The sequence below is a fragment of the Colletotrichum fioriniae genome (assembly GCF_027942845.1).
Source record: "Colletotrichum fioriniae strain IMI 355084 chromosome Unknown scaffold_1, whole genome shotgun sequence".
In the NCBI taxonomy this organism is placed as follows: Eukaryota; Fungi; Ascomycota; class Sordariomycetes; order Glomerellales; family Glomerellaceae; genus Colletotrichum; species Colletotrichum fioriniae.
The window spans coordinates 351,633-370,326 of record NW_027076837.1 but is presented as its reverse complement, the minus strand read 5'-3'; the positions used below and the strand labels follow the sequence as shown (position 1 = coordinate 370,326).

The window sequence follows — 18,694 nt, the reverse complement described above, 5'->3', positions numbered from 1 at the left end:
TTCTTTGGGCATCCTTGTCGAGGAATGAGAGATGAGAGAGACATCAAGACGTGGTACCGTATCAGGAGGAAGAGTCTGTTCGATGTCTTTTCTTCATTTATTCTCCTTCTTCGACGAATGGTAGTGTCTCAATGACTGCTTCAATGACAACTAGTCTTTTGATGAAGTAGACTTTGAGTGTTCCTTCTCTTCCTAGAGCGCCCGTTTCAGCCGAGGATGGGGCATGGCTATGTAAAGGAGTGTAAACCCTTTTCGCCAGATGAACATGTAAAGAAGAGAAAAAGATATAAAAATTGGAGTAACTCGAAGGGCAAGCAGCAATGGAAAATATGTTACCCGCCGTAACGTCATGAGAAAAAACCTCGTTCTCGCACCGCCGGGGCTGATACTCCCTCATCAAGCCATGCTCCGAGAACGAGAACGACTAGCAGATCCTCAATTGCCCGATAACATCACCAAGACATGCGGATGACAAACTGCTCAGCGCCAAGTTCAAGTGCCAATCAATACTCAGAGTAACATCTTGTTCTCTTCCTAAGAAAATGATTCATGATAGAGCTCCAGCGTCGGAGGTTCGTCCTGCAGCTAAATGGAGCCTCTTTGCTACCTTAACGGGGACGAGGAACCGCGGTAGGGCGCGCACAAATAGGGATATGCAGCTGCCAGCGAGTAGTATGCAAGCAGGGGAGAGCTCCGCCCTATCAACGCAGTGGAGACGGTCTTGTTAGCCCCGTATATTGATGTGTGGTGCTGATTCAGCCTTGGATCATGGCTTGGGTGGCAGCTTAGCAACGCTTACTCTGTCCCTCTGTGGCTTCTAATTCCCGCGCGCGCGCGAAAAGATGCGCGGTGTGAATAGTGACAGCTGCCGGCTGTTGGCCGTGCTAAAGATGGAATGCACAAGTATTGTTGTACTTTTGGCCCGTGCTTTCTGCAGCTCCGATCTCTCGAATTTCGATCCTCAATCTGTCGGCTCCGTCACCCGTGGCCGTAGCCGTGGCCGTACCTGTCAGCTTCGTGGGGGACGGCGGTGGCTCATTTGTCAGGTACTACTAATCTCGTTCAGTGATGTATTCGTACCTTGACTAGGCCAGTACGTACACATTTGTACTACACATCGGCTGATGAGGTTGAGATGAGCCTAGTGTCCCTTCACCGTCTCTCTATCTACCACCTAGACGAGTACATTGCACCTTGTTGTCGCCCGTGTTGCTTGGTAGAGCATCTTAATGAGATTACAAATTTGACGAGTCGTTCTGGTTGTTCCCTTCAATCGAGGAATTTAGCGCGCGCGCGCGAGCTGGTCATCACCAAAGCCCTAGACACATATTTCTGATGGCGGCAGGCCTTGGATCTGAGGCTCCTCCGCTCTTAATCCGTGATCCGAGAATCTCTAAATCCATCTATACTCTACCTTACCAAGCTTATCTTACAGCTCTGGCCAAAGACCAGGATCTAGAAGCTCACTCCGTAGGCTAGCAAACAAGTGCCGTTCCGTCATGGCGTAACGACTTTTGGCATTCATACCTGATCGAGGGGCGTGGGAAGGGATTGCCCGTGTATTTGGTAAGGCTTATGATAGCTTGAGCTGGGGTTGTTAAGCACTTATTCAGCACCCATACACCAAACACTGTTGTCACTTTGTCTCTCTCTCCGGCCCGCCCTGACCGTTTGCGAACCGCTGGCCGTGTCCTCCCCGGCTGTCACTACCTTACGTAGGTAGTATTGGATGCTGTGCAGATGAAGCAAGGTAACTTGACAGGGCTCGGATGGGGTAACGTACGTAGGTTACTACGGATAGTTGTCTGGGTGTTCTTCGGGATAAGGTAGCTCCCATCACACCCCAACGCCAAAACAAACCATGATCTTGAAGAGCCCGTCGCATTCCATCTCGCCCGCACCCGTTTGATGCTTAATCGGCCCTTCCGTCCGTTGACCGAACCTACGATGCCGTCGTCAAACTCGCGAGCTGAACTGATTTCCAAGGTACCTACTAGCAAGCAGCGTGGGAGATAATTGAGGTAAGGTACTTGTCACAATGATACCTACGAGCAACGGAAAGGACATGACCCCTCCCCCTGCCCCTCAGTGGAGCACAGACCCGCAGAGAGGGGCAGACACCAGCGGTACGTACCTATCCTGTCTAGCTCCCCACCTTATGCAAGAGCTCCAGGTACCTTGCCCTCACCACCTCACCACCACATCTTTTACTCCACCTCTTCCAACTGCGTCCGTCGTCTTGCTGACTTCACCTTACATGAGCAGCCATGGCAGCATATCTCTCGTGTACGGATGGTCTCAATGGCTCTACTGTAGCTAATTCCCACTAGGCCTATGAGCCTGATGAAACCGCATCGCCGTGCGGCCTGCCATGCCCTCCCTCCCCAAGGGTACCCGACTGGCCCAGCCCAGCCCCATTCTGCATTCCTCCTATCTTCCGAGTCCCATCGAGTCTTTCCAGTGGCTTTGCCCAGCCTAGCGTGCCATTGATGATGCAAGACGCCCGTCTCAGTCCCCTCTCTTTCCCATCTTGCTTGTCACCTTGTCTCGAGTGCTGAGCGGGGGTTGCGCGCGCGCCATGTTCATGTTGATGTTGATATAAGACCACGACCTCCCCCTCGTGTAGTTTGGCTGTCTACATTCAGCATCTCTTTATTGAGCACCGGTTCAGTCTTCTCTTATCTCATCTCCATACAAGACATCAATCCGTCACAATGGCTCCCAAGATTGCCATCGTCTACGTAAGTCCACTCTTGTACTCTAGCACTTCTTTCCTAATCGGGTAATTTCTTGTCACTTCCCCCCTCCCCCACCTCACCTCACCTCACTTTCCCACCACACATACACGCAGTCTCAACCATTGAGTGCTCCAATGCCTCCGAGAATCTGGAAATCATCATCTCAGAGACGCAGTGAAGATGATTACACACACACACACACATTTCCCACTCCTTTCGGTTGCGCGGCTTCCTCTGCCGACGCCGTCAATGACACCATGATACGGCCGGTTCGCCCGCACGAGAGCGCCCTGAACCAACCCCGCCTCACACCTCACATCGCTTCCCCAACCCCAAACTCCCGAAGAACAGCCCCCCTGACATTATGACCGTCCGGCTAACACCACAATATTCTAGTACTCCATGTACGGCCACATCCGCCAATTGGCCGAGGCCGAGAAGAAGGGCATCGAGAAGGCCGGCGGCACCGCCGACCTCTTCCAGTACGTCTCTCCCTCTCACATACACCTATACATCATGACATACGTATATCAGGAAACTAACACACCAACAGAGTCGCAGAGACCCTCCCCGAAGAAGTCCTCACCAAAATGGGCGCCCCCCCAAAAGCAACAGACGTCCCCGTCCTAGACGACCCCGCCACCCTCGAATCCTACGACGCCTTCCTCCTCGGCATCCCAACCCGCTACGGTAACTTCCCCGCCCAGTGGAAGGCCTTCTGGGACAAGTCCGGAAAGCAGTGGTCCACGGGCGGCTACTGGGGCAAGCTCGCCGGCCTCTTCATCTCCACCGCTTCCCTCGGCGGCGGCCAAGAGTCCACCGCCATTGCTGCCATGTCGACCTTTGCCCACCACGGCATCATCTACGTCCCCTTTGGTTACGCAAAGGCCTTCCCGCTCATGGCGGATTTGTCCGAGGTTCACGGCGGCGGCCCTTGGGGCGCGGGTACCTTTGCAGGCGCTGATGGGTCCCGCCAGCCTTCGGCGAGGGAGTTGGAAATTGCTACTATCCAGGGCGAGGCGTTTTACCACACTGTTGCCAAGCACGTCGGTTGACTGCATGGCAGCGAGAGCGACGGTGCCGTTGCGAACGGGGTGAACGGGTCCGAGAAGCCGGCGGCTGCCTCCGCTGTTCCGGCCAAGGAATCGGCCCCTGCGACGGAGACCCGAAAGGCCCCTCAAGAATTGGACGACAAAGATGTCAAGGCCGGACCATGCGGTCTGCCTAGCAAATGTGTCGTGCAATGAAAGGACGGGGTTGTTTTTTGCCATTATACCGCTGAAACTATCCTATAAAAAAAGATAATAATGATACCTCACTTTGCTATTGATATATCTTAGGTCACTCCATGAAACAGTTGACAACCTTGACTGCCCAATTCAATGAATACATCTTGATCAATCTTTACTGTGATTGTGACGGCAGGGGAAGGAACCCTTCCAATCATTTTCACTGAAGTGAATTGATTCGATAGACAACCGGGGAGTTCCCCAGACTGACAAAATTGAGTTCGGATCAAATCCACTGCAGTCTGCCGTAGAATGCAGTACGGGGAGGGAATTTGAAAGGTCTGAGCATAAGAACTACCAACAAACTACCTTTGCAGACCACCCTTTCAATTTTACACCTTATACTCGGCAGTGTAAGGGTGTGAAGATGTCCGACTGACAAGCTGCAGCAGTACACTCTCGTGAGACCAGACGTTCGTGATAAGATTTGGCCAGACCCCTGAAAAAGCCTACACAATGTTTGCTCTGCGCTTCGCTGGCTACATCTGTAATATGGATTTTGCAGAACCATCTCCCCAGCTGCCGAGGGATTGAGTTCACAATCTCGGCGGACCAGAGTGTCTTGGCATCCCTGTCAGCAGACACTGGCAGATCGGCTGTGATACTACGAATCTTTACTTCACCTAGCTCCATTACAATTGGCGTGGTGATTGTAGGGAATCACACACTTTCACAGACATTCAAGACTCATCAAATCATTGAAACGCGATTCCCATGTTGACCGATCTACTGTAAATAACGCCAGTGACCATGCACATTTTCGCCCCGTGCAGTACGCTCCCTAACAAGCCAGGAATAACAAAGTAATGTTTACATTGCCCATTTAGTGTCTGCCACCAAAGACAACGTTCTTGCTGTCGTGGACGTTGATCATGGTGTATTCGGCAAGGAGCGGGTCCTTGTTGCCCAAGTTCAGGGTGACGGCGAGCAGGTTGGGCTCGGTCCAGGTAGGGCGGAGGCCACGGGACTCAAGACGCTCCCACCAGTCGAGGAAGCCGGAAGAAGTCATGCCGTTGAAGAAGTGAATCTCAATCATGAGTTGGCCAACGGGGAGCTCCTCGCCGGCGCGAATGGGGAAGTCCTCGCCAAAACCGTCCATGGCCTCAAACTCGGCAAACTCGATGTCCATCTTCAAGATATCACTGGTATGGTATTAGTGGATGATCGTGATCACTCCAGCGTCAGGGAAACGTACATGTACTCGTGGCCGTTCATCTTCATTAGGTCGGCAATGCTGTAGAAGGGGGGCGTCTTGGTCTTGTCCGTCTTGCCAGAGATACCGGCCTGGAGGAAGTGGGCTCGGGCACGGTTGCCGGGCTCGAGTTGCTCGCCAAAGTCGACGACGGAGAAATCGTAGGCCCAGACAACACAGTTGGTGCGGCTCAGCATCTCGTTCTCTGGGGGTGCGTCATCAGTAATCGTTCAAACAAAGAGCGAAACGGGTGTTTGCCATATTGCATGCAAGGGACTCTTACCAAAGCTGGACTCATCACGGACACCAAAGGAGTAGATGACACACTCGCGGTCTCTGGGGAAGTTGACATATCTCGACATGCCGCACACCCACTTGCCGCCGTCTCCCATACGTCCGACGCGCTCCATTTCATGAGGGCAGCTGTACGAGGCCGGAGCAAAGTCCCAGATGGAGTAGGGGTGCTTTCCGTAAGCCGCGGGGTCGGTGGCAGGGAACCTGGTTTACGACACTGGTTAGCCGTCTAATGTACGGTGGTATCGGCGTCGAACTATGATCGTGGATATGGGGAGTGCGGCGGCAGCGAAATGGAGATGGCTTACAAAGGCATCAGCGAGGCATCACCGTAGTCCTCAGCAATCATGTCGTGACGCTGCTTGACAGTCTTGGCCCAGATGGACTCGGCAGTGGCCATGAACTCGCGCATGGTGTTACGGCCGCCATCGTTGTTCATGAGGGTGCCAACCTTGTTGCTGGCCCATTCCTTGGCCTTATCAGGGCTGCCAAGGGAGTGCAGCAGAGCAAGAGTGAAAAGAAGACCGGCGGCGAGCCATAGCATCTGCACGATGCGCTTGGAGCTTGCAGCGATGGCCATGGTTGCTGTCAGAAAGTTGTATTTTGTGACTGGGGGTTTCTGGAGATTTCTAGTAATTCCGAGTGTAAGTCGATTCGCGGGGCTCGGCTGTCACTATGGCGAAAGTGGACAGAATCGACACGTAATCGATGGGAACTGATTCCGATGAAGAAACAACGATGAGCGTCACGGAAAAAGTGAATGAGAAGAACAAGAACCGCAATCAGCGCTGGTCAGCAGCCGGCGCGGGGAGAAGGGCAAGCCACGGGCGGACGGAGTGGACTCGCGCAGATCTCTCGAATAGTGCCAAGAGAGCGACTGGAAGAAGAAGAGTGAGGAGGCCAAGGAGATAAAGGGAAGGGAGACGAGTCACGCCAAGGATGGATGAAAACGTCGGGACGAGGACGAGGCGAGAGAAGGAAAAAGAGGAAGCTTGTAGACGACTACTTAAGGTTCCTTGGACTGGGCAGATGGACTTGGGACAGTCGGATCAGTCGTCGTGTGATGGTACATAGGGACCGGAACATTGTGTGAATGGAAGGGGAAGGGGTGGCGGCCAGGTTCCTCCCTCCAGTCCCCAGACCCTTGCGGATCTCGAGATTCAATCAAAGGCGGAAGGATGGCGAGACCAGGAAGTCGCCAAGGTACGAGACTGCACTTGCACTTCCTGCACTGCGTACTGCGTGACTACCACGACTGCCCTGAGTGACTTCCCATGATGTTCCAGCACGTTGAGTGTGGCATTCTCGAGGCAGGAACGGGCAGGAACGGGCAGGGAGCCAAGGTGTGTGTGTCTCTGCCTCCCTTCCTAGCGACTTGCGAGGGTGGGGTTCATACCTGGGAGAGGGAAGGAGCTACATTGTTCGCTCATTCCTTGGGTGCCATTGGAAAGAACTCTGAAATGTGGAAGAGAAACTTGGGAAGGTACCTCAGGAACAGCCTAGAAAGTATGGCAAGTGCCACAGATGTGCGCCTTCCAAGAACCCAACGTGCATCTTGCTGGCTTGTACCTTTCCTTCGCCTTGTCTCTGTGGAGGGCGCACTTCTTGCTGTGTCCGAGATAGATTTAGTACTGCACCGAAACATGTCGTGTTTGGCGTCGAGAGTGGGGATACCCAGCCAAGCCCAGAGTATCCAACTGATTGACTAGCCTCGAAATGGCCGATGCACTTGGGAAGAAAGCATCTTATTCTTGGCTGCTACTATTCGAATGGCCAAGGGCAGGTGCCGAGTGGCAGCTGCATGGATGGGAAAGTGCCGTCGTGTCGGGTGCACGTGACGCATTTCGGTCAATTGAGGGACGCCGACTGCATTTAGAGTTCAGAAGCTGGGACGAGGAAGTACGAAGGCAGCATGGAACAGTGGAGGTTGATGTGCGGGATACCGGCGAACAGGAGAAGGTGGACGATCAATTGTCATCCAATACTCCGTACAAAAGTATCAGGCTCTTTCTTTTCCCCTCGGGAAGGATTTACGGGAGTATCTCTGCCTCAAACTCCAAAGTGTCCTCTTCCGTAGTCGCAAAGCTGAACCGACGAGAAAATGCATTTTTATTCTCCTGCATTAGAATGGCATTCAGGTCCGACGGTGGCGTCCAATAAAGCCTCGCTATTGCTCGTGATACAATCATGTCAGATTGTCCAGTCCTGTCAGTCTCGTCAAAACACCCTTTACCCCTAATTCAAAGGGAAGCTAACTTTGGCTAACGACCAACAGCTGAAAAATGTCGAGACGCGCTAACTTGATAACCTTCATTCCCGCCCTCCCGCGCCGTCTGTTCCACTCCTCGCTCCCACCAACTCCTCACCATGTAGCGCTCCTATCCTGGGTATCATTGCTTTTTCGAATGTGCTTCTCCACCTTGGCCTCCTCTTCAATCAACACCAGCAATTCGCAGCCCTAGCTTCCAGCAGCCCTTTCAAGTTCGGGGTATCGACAGCAGCAATGGTGGATGGGCCTGCTCCGTACTCGAGATCCTTGCAGCCACGCGTGTCCCTTCTGCCGTCTTCACTGACTAGGTAGATAGACCCTTGGCTCGGCTCTGCTCTGCTTTCTCAATTAACGGGGAACGATATCACCAGCTGAGGTCCACTTCTGGATTGTGTCTTCATTTCCCTTTCCCTTTGCACAAACCACACAGACTTCAAACCCCTCTCTTGAAGAGATTTGTCTGCGAGCCGAAAAACGGATTGGGCTGATACGACGACCGGTAGTTGCCCATCTCTGTACTGTCGCCCATCTTCCCGTCCGAAAAGTCGCAGGGCGCCACCTTGATATCGCCGCGCATGATTTCCACCATGGACACAATGGGGAATAGCAGCACGAGAAGTGACAGCAGCTGGCCGAAGCCCCAACCTCTCTCGCCCTGATCGCTCAGCTCGTACGAAGGGCCGTTGCCAAAGGCATCAGAAGCAATGATGCATCGAACCGCGGCACCAACAGCCGACGCTGCCATGACAAGGATGCCGATGATTTTGATAATGTTGATGAACTTTTGCGTCCGCAGGTGGAGGTACCAGCTTGCCAGAGCAAAGACGAGAGCGTTGGCGATGATGACGACAACGGTGCCGACGTAGCTCAACCCTCGCTGATTTCCTTTTCCCTCGTCGCCGACCACCCACACGCAGGCGACGGGCAGCTTGGATTCCTGCATACCCTTGGATACGCCTTGCAAGATGAAGACGCCATACACGACATTCAGCGTCAGGTTGACGAACATGAGGAATTGGCGGAGCCATCGCAATACCCAATCTCGGCGGAAGTCGTGAACCAGAGCAAGAAGTGTCGCGTTGTGGACGGCCATGGAGAGGTTTGAGAGCATCCAAATGATAAAGAAGTGATAGGGGACCATGACGTTGATCCGGGCAAGACCGACACACGCGATACCGATTCCCTGGAGGATCTGCTGATCTGAATAACTGTTGAGAAGTTTCCGACGAATGTTTGACGGGTTTCCCTTCATCTCTTGAAAGATGATGGAGGAACTGATGATGAGAGCGAGGCCGGCTGTGATGATGAAGGAGAGGAGCACGCCTCGGCCGGCCACGCCAGCATCGCTGGCGACCGGGGCATTCTCTGGGACGGTGCAGTTCGGGCTGTCGAAGACGGACATTTTCGTCGTGGAATCGGAGCAATTCGTCGGAGCTGCCGTCTTTTTCGAGGGGAAGTGTGGAGTTGAGTGATACTGGTTTTAAGGGGGTGAGACTGAAAGAGAGTCTCGAGGGGTAAGGTAAGGCTGAATGAGTGAAGCCGCCACGCGAATATCGGCTGTGGTCAGTATCGACTGGCCAAGCTGGCGATGTGATCTGCTTCGACAGTTCGATTCAAACCAAGTTCAAATTTGCGGATCAGATCCTGATGGGAAAGCCTGACTGCATATATGCGCAGGATGAGCCAGGAACTTGGCCCTCCTCCTTTTTTTTTCCTTCTCTTCTCCCAATGGAAATGACGTACGACTAAGCGCTGCCCCTGTCGTCTGAAACGGCCCTCCGCTGGGGAAGACCCTTGAAGCCGATGGACAAGTGGCTCTCAGCGTCCGCCGCCATCTTTCTGGGCGGCGTTGGTCGCTGTGGCTGTGCCCCACCAATCGACCCCCGGCCCCGGGAAAGAGGGCGCCAACGCCCTGCAGATCGCCCCGCGATCCTCGGCTGCTATCCGCTGCATGTCCCTTGAAGCCTTCAAGGTGAGCCAGCTGACTATCCGCACTCGCTGATGTAAAATAGACCTTCTTACTCATGAGTCTCATGTGCTCAACGTTGAAAATGGGCAAGCAGATAAGGAAGTGAATATGCAATACAGAGCTCATTATATCTAAAGTTGATGCTCAGACACGAGCCATTATGAAGAAGAGTGCTCATTGGTCCAGAGTCTGCGATAAGTGGGGATATATCCTGGGTAATAAAAGCCGTTTGCTAAGACTCAAACTACTGTGTACCTAAGATGGGGAACTTCAGACACCAATTCCATGGTCGCTTATCATCACCTAAGGTATCGCGATTAAAACGTGATTGAGTTTATGCTGTTGGACGGGACGAAGTACATGCTGCGCTGGAGGACAGGGTTCCCATTTTACTTGGAGTCAGTATTGATGCCGAGGGCTGCGGCGAGGTTTGGGCTTTTGGAGGTTGAAGCAAGGATCAAGAGGGAGGGAAAGCTGTTGTTGAATAGACAGAGGATGAGGTTACATGCTCAAATAATGAGCAACTCTCTTTCGAATTCCTTCAGATTTCAGGCAGTTGGTTAGGTGCCTAAATGGAGAACAGGTCAATTTAGAACTACTATAGAAAAAGATGGCTCACACCCCCCTTTTCACTTTACAAAGCCGTTGTTATGCCGGTCAGTATCAAGAACCCCCACCATATCGGCTGCCACAGTACGAGATATTCTCATCCGATGATTGGTCAGTAAAACCAAACCAAAAGCGTGCCTGCGACTGACTGGCAATTGCGTTGCCGTTCTACTTAAAAGGCGCCGTGGGTGGAAGGTACCATCAGGAAACTGATATCGAAGTGAGCAGGTTGACATTCAAGGTAGTGTTGATCATGCATAGTCTTGCTACCGCCAAAGCGCATCTGGGCTCCATTTCATCAATTGTTCCACAGGAAGTAGTTAACGCCACCTGACGCCGTCGAATGCCGGCTTTCGCGGACGACGCCTGTCCAGCTTGCGCCGATCTTGTTCTTGCAGACAACAATCTTCTATGGAATCTTTCCGGGGTCTACCGAAGACGGCTTGATACATTTTTCTCAAGGAAGATTAACCATATTAATCTGTCAAATCTTCTCTATTCTCGAATTTCTTTCCCAGGCCTAAGCGCTGGATCTAGACAATCTACGTCCTGGTATCTTAATTCTCGCAAATTCTCACAAAAAGCACAAAAAGCCAACAAATGAAAAAAGAAAGCCCTCATTGCTGAGCACTCGCACCAACATCTTCACCATCATCCCCCATAGCATGCGCCCCTTTACCCTCCGCGGGCGGAAGCCTAACCATGAGAAGCAACCCCAACGCAGCGACGCAAAAACCAGCGACGCCCAGATACGGCAGGCCGATCCACGCCCCACCAAGCTTCATTCCCAGACTAAACAGCCCGGCAAGCATAGGCTGCGTATACGTCTGCCCCGCCGTCTCGACGAGCGAAATAATAGAATACAACCGCGTGCGGTGCGCCGCGTCAACGTACACGGCGCAGAGACTCCGCACGTAGCTACCCCACCCAGACCCGAGCGACAGAATCGCCAGCCCGCCGATGAAGGCGCCGATAGTGGGTGACGCGGACATGGTCAGCGCGCCGAGGAGGAGGGCGACGGAGGAGAGGCGGCCTAGGAAGAGGTCACGCTCGTGGTCGTCTGTGTACCGCAAGGGTTTCGGGGCTTTGGCGGAGGCGAGGAGTTTGGAGAAGGAGGGGAGGATGGCGACGATAGTGAGGAAGACGCCGAGGCCGTAGAGGGAGGAGAGGTAGCCCGTCTGCGAGAGAGAGACGTTGTACCTCTTCGAGGCGAAGATTGTCATGAACTGGTAGGTTGACATGACGACTGGGTAGGAGCTCAGGGTGGCGACCATGAGGATTACGAGGGAAGGATTCTTGAGGAGGGCGATGGATTCTTTGAGGCGGTTGAAGGTGTGTTGGATTGTGCCGATGACGGGGGAGTCTGCTTCGGGTTCGTCGGCGATGGGGTCGGGCGAGAGTTTGGCGGCTGGGGGTTTTGTTTCCGGGACGAGATGGATTGTGAAGAGGAGGGTGGCAAAGCCGGCGTAGGCGAGCCACATTACGGGCCAAGGGCCGGTTCGTTCCATCATCCAGCCTGCGATGGCGGGGGCGCAGAGGTTTCCTATCATAGAGGCCAGGTGGACGGCCATGAATTTCTTGGCTCTGTTCAGCGTGTTAGTGGAGTTGTACATACGGTAAAGGGAATATCATAGAACGGGACGAACCTGTTTTCCGAGGTCGTAACATCAGAGAGCATCGAGAAGACGACGGCAGATAACACGGCGTTGCCCCCGCCAACGAGCAACATCGACGGCCCAACCCACAAAGCCTTGAGCGGAATCACCTTGGGAAACGCACAAACAACAAGAAACCACGCCTGATCCAACATCTGACCCAGCACCGCCAACGAAAAAACCTGCTTCCTCCCCAGCCGGTCCGCCACGATTCCCCAGGGAAACGCAGAGACGGCACCGATGGACGCCTGCAGCGCGCTGTACACGGCGAAAATCATAGCCACCTCGCTCTGGATCGCGTCCTCCTTGCATTTGGATTCGTCGATGGCGTCCTGGGTGTAGAGGACGCCGTAGTATTGCCGGCAGACAATGTCTTCTACCTTGCGGGTGGTGGGGATGGTCCAGAGGCCGCCGAAGCCGGCGCCGAGGAGGATGATTGTGACAAAGGTTGCGACGATGGCGTCTGCGTTGTGGAGCTTGGGAACGTGGAGTTGGGTTGCTGCGGTGAGGAGAGAGTCTGTTCTGCTGCGGCCTGTTGCTGGTCTCTTGCTGGGTGTTGATGAGGATGAGGTTGCGAAGAGGGGGGTTGATTCTGTTGATGAGTCTGTGGAGGATCTTGGAGAGACGCCGGCGTCGTCGACGACGGTGTCCTCGTCTGAGTTTTCGGCGCGGGAATGCATCTCGAAGTGTATACGGCGGTGCCTTGTGGGTCGGTTTCCGTGGGTAAGCTGCGTTCGAGTTTGGTTGCGAAGACTTGTGTGATGATAAGGTCTAGCCGTTCTTATATGTGAGGTGAAGGCGCGCAAGATATCCGGGATGCTATAGCCGGCGCCCCCAACATATAAGACACAGAAAGCAATGGCGCGAAATGCCGAGGTGTGGGTAGTCAAGAGATAAGTAGAAAGAGAAGATAAAGAAGAGACTCCAATATGTATATGTAGCTGCAAAGTACAATCTTATCCCTGGGATGAGATGCCAGCTTATTGCCGATGCGAATTGGGGGTTTGACGGGGTCTGGACTGGGCTCTCAGACACGCGCAGAGTTCTGAAACGGGGGCCCTCCCTGCGATAGTAACAAACGGGCCCTGACTGTAAGACGGACAGAATATAATGCGATTTTGATTATGCGAGCTGCGTGTTGCTGCTACCGGATGCGGTCTTGCGTTGTCTGGGTTGTTGCGTCTGACGTGACGACGTGCGCTTGTTGGAGGATGGGAGGAAGAGTGCAGCTATTCCCCCTTTTTTGCCTGTTTAGGATAGGTATTGGGATTCGTAGGGCGGTAGGGGTTGGAACTTTGGGTACAGGCTGTTTTTGATAATAGTCGGGATGACGTGCTTACGACATGGGCCAGGAAAAGCAGGAAAAAAAAGACAGAAAGAAACCGAACAATTGGTAAAGAATGAGTAGAAAGGAAACGCGATGGATCGACTCTTCAACGGTTGCGTGTGTGTGCTGTCGTTATCTCTCGTGATGGCGCGGACATTGAGCTCCGGAAGGAAAGGGAAGAGAGAAAGATAGAGAGGAAGAGAGGGAGAAGAGAGGAGCACCACGCAGCTGTGCCGTCATCAAACGCAAAAAAAGTTGCAAAAGAGAGCGAATTGCGGCTCGCTGCAAGGTCAGCAATGTCGCATGTTACGATCTCATAGGTTCGATGAGTTACGTGCCCCGGACAGTTGGGCTGGCGACAACAAAAGGAAAACCACGTCACTTCCCAGATAATATCTGGGGGGGGATCAATTACGCGTTTTGTCTCTTTTTTACGGATACAAAAGTTCTCTCGGACTTGTTATCCGTAAGACGGGGAAGTCGACAGTTGACATTAGTGTTCCAGAAAATAAGCACGGGGCTTTCATCAGGCCGGTTTTCTATTACCCAGCTTCTTATTTAGGGATCGGCGCTTCCTTTTGGTTGTGAGCAGTTGAATTTCCTAAACAGGACAACGGGTGCGCTGTCAGTTTGCCGCCCAATTGATGGGATTCAAAATGCGCTGTTGGAAAATTAGTACGAAGAACGAAACTATTGAAAGGAACGGATGAGCCGGCACAGCAAAACTCATTTCAACATCTATCTCATTTGCAGGTACGAAGCTGGAGCTTGAAAATGCACCCTCCCGCCGGGAACTCAACTAAGTTGAGCTTGACTCGCAAGACATGAAAGTTTAAATACTGGGACGGACGCCGCGGCTCAGGAACGAACGAGGAGCTTGGGACACCGAAGCTCGCGAAACCGCCCCTTCTCAACATTGTTCGGACGCCGGAAGACTTCCGATTGGGGAGCGCTCTCATGTTCGAGAGAGCGGAGGTCTGTAACTGATGTGGTTTGACCTTTAAATCAACATGTCTCTCTGCTTTGAGCTCTCATCTGCTATTCCTCGGCGATTGTGCCGGCGATGGTACCCGGCGCAAACAGCCAGGTTGGATAGAGCGCATTACTGACGAGTGAGCGAGTGAAGAAGTTGACAGTATCGCGAAGAGTGTACCACATTTCTACGAATCATCAGTACTATTTTGCCTTTCCCGTCTTCCCAGTCATCGAACGATCATCTCTTCTTGTGAGGGGGTTCCCGAGGTGCTCGTCTTTTTCCCCTCCGCCTAGTGAAAAGCATCTGACAATCGCTGCTTGGTAACAAGCCTTTCCCTCAACTCAAAATCCATCTCTCCTCTCCGGTTCCTGATTGATCCCTGGCCTTTGCAACACGGACGCGCGTTCGAAGTCGGCAGAAACTCTCTTACTTTTCAAGTTCTCCATTGCCCAACGACGCGAATCCGACAAAGCCGATGGCGTGTATCATTCTTTTTCGTCACATCCAGCAAACAACGACCAGGAACAGGGACCCAACGGTCTGTTACGGCACGTGTTTTCAAAAACATACACACGCCCCAACGCTTGTTCCGTTCGGCGAACTGCCCAAAACGTGTTTCTCTTCGACTATTTCCATTCGCACTTCAAGAAAGAGGCAGATAGTGCTGGTCGGATGTATGGAAGGAGACTAGGACATGCCCCTTACCGGAAGTGTCGGAAGATGGCGCCGTTCCCCGGCCGCTGTGCGCCGCCTCCAAGACCCGGTCTGGCCCGCGCCGCTAGCGGTGGAAACCCGGATGGAACGGGCTAGCTGCCGCCGCGGGTAGCTTGGGTTAGCCCGGTTGTGTGCTTCTTACCTCCGAGGTGCACGACGCACCAGTACACTGCTGCCAACCTCGAGTACTTCGATTTGCCCAACAATTTCCCCGATGCTGGTTGGCTGGTCATACTCTGTAGTCTGCAGTTTCGTTGCACCATTACGTGAAACTTGAAGGGGTTTTGCCTTCCCAAGGCCACTGTTTCTCTCACAGGCTGCGAGTTGGTGCCATCTTCATTGCTTAGATTGTAAAACCTTCTGGATGTAATATCCCCTTGACACGTAACTCTAGATCTCTCAACTATACAACGACACACAGACGACACTCGTCGCTTTTGAGTTGCTTCGCGTCCAGTATGTGTACTCTACGGAGAACGCATGTTCGTTGCGCTTGCTTGTATCTGAGGAGAACTCCGTCGAAGCTCATCACTTGTCTCTCTTGGGTGAACTGATTGAGATTAGGGACAACGCAACCAGACGCCCTCTTTACCAACTCTCTCGTTCTCTCAAGACTCACAGCTGTCTCCAGGCTGGTCGCTTCCTAGCCGGAGCCTGCCACTTCGAGAACGACCTGTCCGGGCGACGTGACGCATCCATGTTGATCATAACCACCGCCGCAAACGCTATCGAGCTGCTGAGCGCTTAAACCGGAATACCGAATCCGACCTTGTCCCCCCGTTCCTGTGATTTTGAGCTGGAGAGCGGTAAATGAACAAATGAAAGGGGAGAGAGACGTGTCACAAAGTCACAGTGGCCTGGTCCAACAGCCCAACTGTGGCCCAACCAACACGATGTCCAGTTCCAACAAGAATAATACGCGCCAAATGTGAGGTGTGAGGTGTCATTGTATCGGGCCGTTGTCAATGACTCTTGTAATCCCAATGTCCGCATCCTTTACCGGAACACGACCGGTGAACTGGATCTTGGGTTCCGGCAGAACTTGACCTTTTGCCGGGCGAGCTGGCTGATATCTGACTCCCTCTCTCTCACTCTCTCTCGGCAATGTATCGTTCCGGCGGGAGATGATGGATTGGCCATGCTCATGTGACACCCCGACAATGCCCAGCCTGGCGTTTATTCCCCAAAAAGTGGCATACGTCGGTAGGTACAGAAATTGGCCCCTCGATCGTCTCTCGTTCTGACCTCGACTGGCAATATCAACTCAAAACGTAACATCGAGACGGATCGACATAAAAGCCTCCGCCGTCCATGATCTAGATCAGGCCCGGCCGCGGTTTCACACACGCGGCCTCGCGCCGAGTCGCGCCGCGGGGAGAGGTCTTGTGACTAAAATGAGCTGCGGCTTGCCGTAAGGAAACGCAGCAGGAGTAACAAGGTGCTTACCATCTCGTATACCAATAAACCATGGCGATACATGTCCACAAAAGAAGCAAACAATTGCTGACACATTCAGTTCACTTACCTGTCCCGGTTCCTTGCTCTCTTCTCCCAGTCCACCCTTTCTTTCTCTTAAGTCTTCACGCCGTCTGAATCCTTCCTCTCCTCTCTCTCTTCCTCGCACCCCTGTCAATAGAACAATCTCAACGCATCTGAATTAATGCAACGGGAAGCTCCTAGCGAGCTTACGTTGTGCGGAATAGCGGACGAACTCGAGATCGGAAGAGAGGAGAGAGGGGGAGGGTGACCGGGGACGGGGTTCTCGGCCTGAAGGGGAAACCCAGCCCGCGCCCGCTCATCGGCCCGCTGAACGGGGGCCATCTAAATCATCACACCCCATCTGCGAAGACTAAGAGAGAGGGGCGATTGCACTAAATCTTTATTCGTTTTATACTCGAGTCTTCTCCTAGTCGAGTTAGACGAAAAGCAAGATGAACCAAGATGCAGTAACTTTGATCAAAAAGCCTTGCACACATGCTCTCTCACGTAGATCCTGACATTGCCTCGCAGCCGGTGCATTGCATAGTCTACCTACCTATGCCAGAACGAGGAGATATTCGCCAACGGCAAAGCGAGTAATACCGCATCAAAGAGCAATCAACTCCAAGGATCACGGAGCGCAGTCCGCGTGCGATGATTCGGCTCAGGTGGCCAGATTCGTCAACGGCCGAGACCGCAGCGCCCGTACGGCCTCTGGGCATGGGTCGGGATTTGGGAAGGGGAAGCAAACAAAGACATTCGAGCAGGAATCATGCTATCCTGCTATCGGTTGGAAGGGGGTATAGTACTTGGAAGCTTGGGTGATTACAGACCAAGGAGGCCGAAGAAGACGAGCGAGCCAGCCAGATGGCCACCAACATCCCCAGATCGAAGCTTGCAGGCATCTTCCGGGTTATCGGATGTGTATGACAATGGGAGAGTGATGAAATGGGGGAGGGTTGCACAAAGTCCCCGAGACTACTCAATCTCTCCGAGCAAGAGAGAAACACAAATACAGAGAGAGAGAAGGGAAGGTGGTCTTTTGGCAAGGTTGTCGACAAGCTTCCCGTTCAATCGGTCATCCTACGGATATCTCCCCCCAGTAGCAGCGTATTGTCATCGGGGAGACGGGCTCTAGAACCGAGGAGGAGAGCCTCCAAGTCCGTGGTACTTCGTGCTCCTTTGGCTTCTCATGGATGTCGAGGATGGATTTAAAGGTGGGTAGATCACAACTCCCAGAGTCAAAACCTCGTTTGTTGCCCAAGATCCAGGAACACAAAATCTCCAGCTCCGGATGCACGCCTCCAGGGCCCCCCGGAGGATGTGGATACACGTATTCAAAGGCGACGCGCCTTGACCAACCCTTGTTTTCGATGTTGGTTGCACAGTTGCAACGGTTCCAACCAAACCCCTGTCCTGCCAACGAGAAGAGACCGGGGTAGGGTGTTGGATCGATGCCTACTCAGGGCATTGGCAAAAGACCAGCATCGCCAACGTCGTTCCCGCTTGTTTGTTTGCGGCTTTGCGGCCAGCGCTAGCAAGGGGAGCAGGGCTGTGAGGAGAGAGACTCCGAAAGAGAGAGTCGAGACAGAAGGACCTCGACCCGCGGCCGAACGTGCAGGGGAGGGAAGGGCGGGTTCCGATTCCCCGTCCCAACTCACCTCATTTCTACTTTTCACCAGGTTGTTGGAGGCGGCACGTTCAAGAATTTGAATAAATTCCAGCACGCCGGCACCGACACGTTGGGTCGTCACACTTATCACACCAGATGCTACGTCGTGTAATCTCCCTTCTTCCGCTCTCGTATGCAGTTTACTCTGGGCGCACCGTCAGCGATTCGAGCGGCTGGTCATAATTGTCGACCGTAGTGGAGCGGGGAGCCTCCGTCCTCTGCCTCTTCCTCTGCCTCTTCCTCTGCCTCTTCCTCTGCCTCTTTGTTGTGTAATACCAGTACGTGATGTGACGGGAGAACGTGGTTGAAGGATATGATGCGCGAATTACAAACGGTTGTGCAGGTTGCATATCACCATCCGCGAATCCGCCCTCACGATTCGTGGCGTTGGGCTGTCGATGTGTGACTCGTGAGATCCGTCAGGCATCACTCCCCTCCCCCTGTCACTATCAACGACATTGTTTACCTATTTGGGAAGACATGTCTCTGATGCAGAGGAGGGCAGGCAGTA

At 53.2% G+C, this 18,694-nt stretch overlaps 4 protein-coding genes across 4 annotated transcripts; 1 reads left to right on the top strand and 3 right to left on the bottom strand.

The window, feature by feature from the left end:
- Positions 1–2,714: 2,714 nt before the first annotated feature.
- PST2 (flavodoxin-like fold protein) lies at positions 2,715–3,793 on the top strand (the record flags this gene model as incomplete). Its single annotated transcript, XM_053191758.1, has 3 exons — positions 2,715–2,741; positions 3,135–3,220; positions 3,292–3,793. The coding sequence occupies 3 exons, from the start codon at positions 2,715–2,717 to the stop codon at positions 3,791–3,793; spliced, it is 615 nt and encodes a 204-aa protein (XP_053050842.1).
- Positions 3,794–4,850: 1,057 nt separating this feature from the next.
- N0V96_000099 (uncharacterized protein) lies at positions 4,851–6,093 on the bottom strand (the record flags this gene model as incomplete). The annotated part of the gene is made up of 4 exons (XM_053191759.1): positions 4,851–5,169; positions 5,223–5,424; positions 5,503–5,717; positions 5,822–6,093. 4 exons carry the CDS (start codon positions 6,091–6,093, stop codon positions 4,851–4,853), a joined length of 1,008 nt encoding a protein of 335 aa, XP_053050843.1.
- Positions 6,094–8,215: 2,122 nt separating this feature from the next.
- N0V96_000098 (uncharacterized protein) lies at positions 8,216–9,184 on the bottom strand (the record flags this gene model as incomplete). The annotated part of the gene is made up of 1 exon (XM_053191760.1): positions 8,216–9,184. The coding sequence occupies one exon, from the start codon at positions 9,182–9,184 to the stop codon at positions 8,216–8,218; it is 969 nt and encodes a 322-aa protein (XP_053050844.1).
- A 1,793-nt stretch (positions 9,185–10,977) lies between these two features.
- Positions 10,978–12,695, bottom strand: N0V96_000097 (uncharacterized protein; the record flags this gene model as incomplete). The annotated part of the gene is made up of 2 exons (XM_053191761.1): positions 10,978–11,944; positions 12,007–12,695. The coding sequence occupies 2 exons, from the start codon at positions 12,693–12,695 to the stop codon at positions 10,978–10,980; spliced, it is 1,656 nt and encodes a 551-aa protein (XP_053050845.1).
- Between the last annotated feature and the right edge of the window lie 5,999 nt (positions 12,696–18,694).